We start from the raw sequence: 6,836 nt of genomic DNA on the forward strand, positions 1-6,836 counted from the left end.
TCGCATTCCTGGTGTCCCCAACCTGGTGTCTCCACCCTGCTCCTGGTGTCCCCATTTCCTTTCATGTGTCCCCACTCCTGTTCCTGGTGTTCCCATCCCACTTCTGGTGTCCCCAACTTGATTTTGGTGTCCCCACCCTGCTCCTGGTGTCCCCATCCCTGTCCCCACTGTCCCCACCATCCCCATTCCCACTCCTGACTCCCAGAGAGGAACTGCCGGACACTGGAGGAGGGAACGGGGATTTATTGCCTGTAGCACAGTGGGGTTAGATGGCGGTCGCTGCCGCCCGGTTCCCAGTAACCATCTCCTGTGGAAAAGCCACCTGGGGGGAATTCAGGCGAGGCGGTCAAGCCCACGCCCCGCACACGCCACGGCTGAGCTCAGCAAGGAGAGGCCGAAGGGCCTTTGCAGGATTAATTCTGGCAAAGGTTCATTCCAGCGCGCCGAAGGGAGATCGGGAACAAAGGTCGGGCCACGAGCTGTGCACAGGCCTGAACAGAGGTCAGGAACCAAGGGTTTGAGGGCACGGGGACAGGGCAAAGGGCAGGGCAAAGGGCAGAGACCTTTAGGGACAACGGGACGGTCACCAGGGGCACCATGGCCAGGGAAAGGAGAAACCGCGGGAATTGGGAGCACAGGGGAGACCAGCCTGGGGCAGGTCACACCGTGTCACAGGGCACCGCGGGGAGAAGACTTCTCTTCCAGACTCTGCGGTGTATTCCTCCAAGGCGAGGCCTGGGATTTTCCCCTGAGGGGTTCCAGGGATTCCGCAATTGCCCAAGCAGGATTTGCTGCCCAAAGCAGGATAATTTCACACCAGAAATAAAGCATTGGGAACTATCGTCATTCTTGGCTTTAAAACATTGGAAAATGGGAAATTGATCCATTGACAGGAGCTGTGGAGTGGGTGGGAGCAGCGGGATGAGCTCTGTCAGCAGCTCTGAGTTTTCCTTGGAAGAGGGAGGGGCTGGATCCAGCTCTGTGGATCGCTCAGGCGGTGATTCCTGCCGGGATGAGAGAGGGTCACGGTGTCACCCTGTCCCTGTCCCCATCGCAAAGGATGGACCTGGCTGGAGCCCATGGAGAGCGGGAGTTGCTCCAGAATCCCACCTGATCCTGCTCCAATCCTGCCTCAATCCCTCTCTGGAATTCTAATCTGATCCCACACCATCCATCCTGCTCCAATCCCGCTCCATACTTCCCAGCTAATCCCACACTGGAATCCTGCCTTGATCCAGAATCCCACCTGATCCTGCCCCATCCCTCCTGCCCCACTCCTGCTCCATTCCATCCCACCTGATTCTTGTCTGGAATCCAGCCCTGATCCTGCTCCATCCATTCCACCTGATCCCACTCCAGAATCCAGCCCTGATCCCACTCTTCAATTCCATCTGATCCTGCTGTGATCCAGAATCCCTCCCTGATCCCATTCCATCCATCCTGCCCCAGTCTCCCTCAAGAATCCCACCCTGATCCCGCTCCGTATCTGCAGTCAAACCGTTGGTTCCCACATGTTTTCCTGCAGAAAGAGAAGATCCATGAGATTCCAGCACAGATCACACACCAGGATTAACCGCAGGATCCATCCTGGGATCCACACAGAGGGGATCCAGAGCTGGATCCGCCACTGGAACTCACCGGCTGCCATGTTGTATCCATTCCTGTCCCTCTTTCCTGTGAAAAAACAGTGGGATCAGCGTCAGTGGCACAGGATTCCTGGAATGGTGCCGGGTGGAGCCGTGACCCTTCCTGACCCCCATCCTGTGTGTTACCAGATTGGCACTTCCAGATGAGTAATCCGATGAGGACAATGAAGATGAGAGCGATGACGGACACAGCAACCGCCACAGTGAGATTCCCGCCAGGTGTCGACTCTGGGAAATGTGGAATGGTAAGGAGGGGAAGGGGAATCCCCATCTGGGAATTCCCAATTCCCACATTCCCAGCCTCACCCCAAGCAAAGATCCCGGCCTCCGGCATTCCGGGATGCTCCACCCTGCACCGGTACTGCTCCCACTCCTTCGGCAGCGCCTGGATCCTGGCCCAGGTGTGGAAGGTGCCGTCGCTGTTGGGAACGATCCCGCCCCACTCCGTCTCCTGATCCCACATTTCATCCCCCTTCATCCAGTTGACTGCGATGGTCTTGGGGTAGAATCCGTACGCGTGGCAGGACAAGATCAGTGTCCCGTGTTCCTCTTTTCCGGACACATGGACATCAGGGGGCTCTGGAATGGGATAACGGTGAGGTGCATCCATGGAATTCCCACTCGAATGGGATGGGGGTGAGATCTGCTCATGGAATTCCATGGGACTGGGATGGGGGTGAGATCTGCCCATGGAATTCTGACAAGAATTACCATGTTCTCCAATCCTCCATTCCCAAATCCCAAATTCCCACTCACCTTTGCGCTCCAGTTCCTTCTGCCCATATCCAACGTATTTCTGGAGCCATTCTGGGCACTCGTGCTCCAGGTAATTCGTCAGCCTCACAGCCTCGGACCCTTCATCTTCCCAGCGCCTCCTGGTGATCTCAGCAGCGCCGTCGGCCACCACAAATTTCCCGGATCCCAGATCAAAGGAGATGAAATCCTGCCCGTTGTAGCCGAGCCCAGAGGATCCATGGACGCTCCCGTCGGACAGGAGGTCACAGCTGGAAAACAGCTGCATGGTGTGGAGACCTGGGGGGACGGTACCCTCAGAGACCCATGGAATTGTGTTCCAGCTCCACAGAGCCCCATTCCAGCCCTATGGATCTCTAGAGCCTGACAGAGACCCACAGAGCCTCATTCCAGCCTGTCGGATCCCATAGATCCACATCCCAACCCCATGGCTCACAACCTGGCCCCATGGGTCCATGGTCCAAAACCACGGACCACAAGAAATCCAATACCATCCTAATGGATCCCCATCTCAGCCCCTTGGAGCCCTGTGAATCCACATCTGAGACCTATAGATCCCATCCCAGCCGAACGGATCCCACGCCAGCCCTACAGATCCATTCACTCACTCCTGCTCTGGTTGGACCGAATCTGCGCTGTTTCCAGGTTCTTGGCATGCTCTTGCTGCCACCACACAACAAGTTTGGTCTGGGTATCCCAATATTCCGACTCGGCTCCGTCCTTCATCCACTGCGTCTGTGGCTCCACCCGGCCCCGCTCGCTGTCGTACCGTGTGATGGGGATCCCATCCTCAAATGCCATTTGCATGAACTTGGGGATCCCCGGGCTGGGCTCTGACACTGCCACTTGCAGGTAACGCAGGGAGTGGAGAACTGGGGGGACACAGAGATTTGGGGGGGTTGAGGGATCATTGATAAATGAAAGGGGAAAGGTGGGAGAGGTGGGAAGGGGTTTGGGGATCCCAGGGCCAAGGAAAGGGTGTGCAGGGCTGGGAGAGGTGGGACGGACAGGAAAGGGTGTGCAGGGGGGTCCCAGTGTCCAGGAAAGGGGGCTCAGGGGGTTCCAGAGTTATGGAAAGGGGGGAGTGCATGGACTGGGAGAGATAAGATGAGGGTTCCAGGGGGTGCCTGTACCCAGGAAACGGGTGTCTGGGGGTCCCCGGTGTTGAGGTAAGTGGGGTCTGGGAGCTGGGAAAGGCAGGACTGGGGGTCCAGGGGGTCCCTGGGTCACGGGAAAGGGGGGTTGTAAGAGACGGTCCGAAGATCCCTCATCTGCCTCACAACCATGGTCAAGGACAGATCTGGACTGAAACCCCTAAAAGGGACTTGAAAATCTCAAGACGGGAGTTGTGGCCTGGCTGAGCTGGGATGTTGGCCAAGTGCTGCCTGCAGGTGTGTTTGATGGAAAAACCCAGCACCCACATGGGAACATCAGAACCTGAGCAGAAACAATGGGCAAGTCACGGTGAAGTGACCGCGCCTGCTGACTCGTACTGGTCGACACCGTACCTGCTGACGACCGACTTGTTCTGAGTTCTCTAAATGAACACACTGCAATGATTTCCCCCGCCTGTTTGGCCAACTGCCTGTCGCTTCGGAGAGGACTATAAAAACCCTAGAGACTCCCGCTCACTTTTGAGATCTCCCCACTGGAGAAACTCACGTCTATAGGCATCTTCAAAAGCCTCGAAGACTCCACCCTCCATGCTGGTAGCTATAATCCCCTTGCCCTCTTTTTCTGTCTTTCTTGCTATTCTCTTTTCTCTCCCCACTGTGGCATTTGTTGGCACGAAATCAAAGTGCATTTGTGATTGAGTAAACTGAGTTTGTCCCCCGCCGTGTCTTTTGCGCTCTGAGATCCCCAAAACAAACCATCACGAACCCCGCTTGTGGGAGCGGATCGTGACAGGGGTCTGGGGCTGGGAGAGGCGGGCAGATTCCGGAGGCGCAGCCTGGGCAACAGGATGAGACCGAGGGAACGTGATGGGCGAGGCGACTGGGGGAAAGGGGGAATTCTAGCGAGTTCATCTGGACCCCACTGGATTCTCACTGCGACCCCCCTGAGACCGCTGGGACCTTCCGGGAAGCAGCAGGAGAGGAAAACGGGGGAGACATTAAAAGTTGGGACTTCTGGGGGATCCAAAGGTCAAGGAAAAGGGCCGGTCTGGAGTCTGGGAAAAGAGAGAAGCCCGAAAAGGGGGTGCTGGGGGGTCCCAGAGCACTGATGGGGGTGCGGGGAGTTCCCAGTCCTGGAGAAGGGGGTGCAGGGGGGTCCCGGTACCCTGAACTGCAGATTCAGGGGTGTCCCAGGGCCCAGGAATGGGGGTCCAGGGAACTTCCCATACCGCGGTCCAGGGTTCAAAGGGATCCTAATGCCCAGGAATGGGAGACCAGGTGTGTCCCGGGGCTAGATAAGGGGGTACAGGGGCGTCCTATTGTCCGGAATGGGCGCTGAAGGGGGTCCCCGTGCTCAGGAATGGGGGCTCATCAGATTCTGATGCCCAGGAATGGGGGCTCAGGAGGGTTCCGGTGCCAGATAAGAAGGTACAGGGGGGTGCCAGTGCTGGAGAAGAGGATGGAGTGGCGTCACAGAACACAAAATGGGGAGTATGGGGTGTTCCCGTGCCCGGGAATGGAGCTTTAGGGGGTTCCTGGTGCCCGGAAATGGAGGTTCAGGGGAGGATCCCAGTTTTGGAGTTTCCACTCACCTCTCGTCGCGCCCCCCGGCTCCCTCAGGAGCCCCAGGAGCCCCAAAAGCACCCCCAGACCCAGCGCTGGAGCCATCGCGCGGCTCCGCCCCCAAAGCTGTCTCCGGCACCGCCATTGGCGCCGCTATTCCGTGCTCGCCAATAGCGACCCGATCTTTTCGTGACGTCATCGGTCGCCGGGCAGATCTCGGTCTCGCAGGTTGAGACGCGGAAGCGAGGGACCGAGAGAGGACGGAGAGAAGGGGACGGGGTATTCCAGAGAATTTGTCTGGATCCCTCTGGATCCTCGCTGCGACCCCCCTGGAGCCCTCTGAGAACCACCTGGGACCCCCCCGGGGACCCCCCTTAACAGCGCCGGGAGTGGAGAACTGGGTGGGACACGGAAATTTGGGGGATCTGGGGGTGCGAAGGTGAAGGACAAGGGCGGGTCTGGGGTCTGGGAAGGGCGGGATGGCGGGAAGGGGGGCAGGGGGTCCCAGTGCCGGGTAAGGGGGCGCAGGGGGGTTCCAGAACACGTGAAGGGGGTCCAGGAGGGTGTCCCAGTCCCTGATAACGGGGTGCAGGAGGCTCCCCATGCCCGGGAACGGAGGTTTAGGGGGTCCCGGGGTCAAGGAAAGGGGGGTGAGGGCACTGAGAGAGACGGGAATGGGGGGTCCAGGAGGTCCTTGTGCCCAGGAAAGGGGGTGCACGGGGCCCCGGTGTTGAGGAAAGTGGAGGGCAGGGGCTGGGAAAGGCGGGAATGGGGGTCAAGGGGGTCCCGGAGTCAAGGAAAAGCACAGGTTGGGGTCTCTGGGAGGGGGAGGACCGGGAAAGGAGGTGGGGGGGCATTGGTGCTGGATAAGGGGATAAAAGGGGGTCCCGGTGCACGGGAATTGGGGGTTCAGAGGGGTTCTGGTCCTGAACATGGGGGTTCGGTGGGTCCCAGAGATGGGGAAGGTGGTCCCGGTTCCTCCAAAACGGAGATTCAGGGGAGTCCCCGTGCCCAGGAATGGGGGTTCAGCGGGGTTCCCTCCCCAGGAATCGGGATTCAGGGGGGTTCCAGTGCCAGGCAATGGCGTTGCGGGTATCCGGAGATGGGGAAGGGGGTGCAGGGGGTGAAACATTAATTTTGAAGAATTAAAGATTTTAGTTAAACCAGATATTGCTGAAGTAAGATAGATAGACTTCCCTTTTGATAAACAGAAGCCAAATTTAAGGAACTGATAAATCATGAGGCCTGTCAACTTATGTTTGTGTATTCTGACTAATCAATAGGCTTCAAGAAGGACAATGAATTCATAAATCAAATACTCCTGGGAAAACAGGATTCAGTTGTCACGCAACACTAAAAGGTTAAAAAGTTAAAGCGAAGAAGACTCACTTACTTCATCATTCTGAGACCCTGCCCCATAAAAAAGACCACCGACCCATTTCAAAGAACAAACCACGCATGCTTAATAGCTTTTGGCTAATTACCATACGAAGCGGGGAATGGGATGTACTGAAGTCATGAATATACATTTGTGTTTTGGGTATTCAATCCTTCTGTACATAAAAAGACCCTGTGATCTTCTGTAGGGGCGCGTGTGTTTGGGAGCTATCCCGCACGCTGCCCGACGTCGTCATTAAACATACACTTCCTAACTTTAAACTGTTAGAGAGTCTTTTGTCCGTCACAGTTGGATATCAGCATTAGGGCGATATTCATATTTTTTAATACTTCATGTGCATCTCCCTGTCCCTTTGCCCAG

The 6,836-nt window shown here is 56.9% G+C and overlaps 1 protein-coding gene across 2 annotated transcripts; it reads right to left on the reverse strand.

Moving 5' to 3' along the window:
- Positions 1 to 230: 230 nt before the first annotated feature.
- On the reverse strand, positions 231 to 5,197 carry LOC136303326 (class I histocompatibility antigen, F10 alpha chain-like). 2 transcript variants are annotated; one of them, XM_066207029.1, is made up of 8 exons: positions 5,107 to 5,182; positions 3,008 to 3,271; positions 2,403 to 2,678; positions 1,953 to 2,225; positions 1,773 to 1,874; positions 1,639 to 1,674; positions 1,469 to 1,519; positions 231 to 1,004 (listed from the first exon to the last, which is right to left on the reverse strand). In XM_066207029.1, exons 1-8 carry the CDS (start codon positions 5,180 to 5,182, stop codon positions 991 to 993), a joined length of 1,092 nt encoding a protein of 363 aa, XP_066063126.1. In that variant the 3' UTR covers positions 231 to 990. The 2 variants fall into 2 exon arrangements, with proteins under 2 accessions (XP_066063126.1, XP_066063127.1); XM_066207030.1 differs by lacking the exons at positions 231 to 1,004; positions 1,469 to 1,519 and having other exon boundaries at positions 1,550 to 1,874; positions 5,107 to 5,197.
- Positions 5,198 to 6,836: the final 1,639 nt, after the last annotated feature.

Source organism: Chamaea fasciata, unplaced genomic scaffold (assembly GCF_029207755.1).
Source record: "Chamaea fasciata isolate MVZ Bird 193981 ecotype frontalis unplaced genomic scaffold, bChaFas1.0.hap1 SCAF_32, whole genome shotgun sequence".
Lineage (NCBI taxonomy): Eukaryota > Metazoa > Chordata > Aves > Passeriformes > Sylviidae > Chamaea > Chamaea fasciata.

Excerpts from the sequence above, each read along its gene's own strand:
- LOC136303326 (XM_066207030.1), bottom strand. The coding sequence starts at position 5,182 with ATGGCTCCAGCGCTGGGTCTGGGGGTGCTTTTGGGGCTCCTGGGGCTC. Across the intron at positions 2,679-3,007 it reads TCGGTCCAACCAGAGCAGGA|GTCTCCACACCATGCAGCTG; the intron begins GTGAGTGAATGG and ends CCGTCCCCCCAG. Across the intron at positions 1,875-1,952 it reads GGCCGGGATCTTTGCTTGGG|AGTCGACACCTGGCGGGAAT; the intron begins GTGAGGCTGGGA and ends CACATTTCCCAG.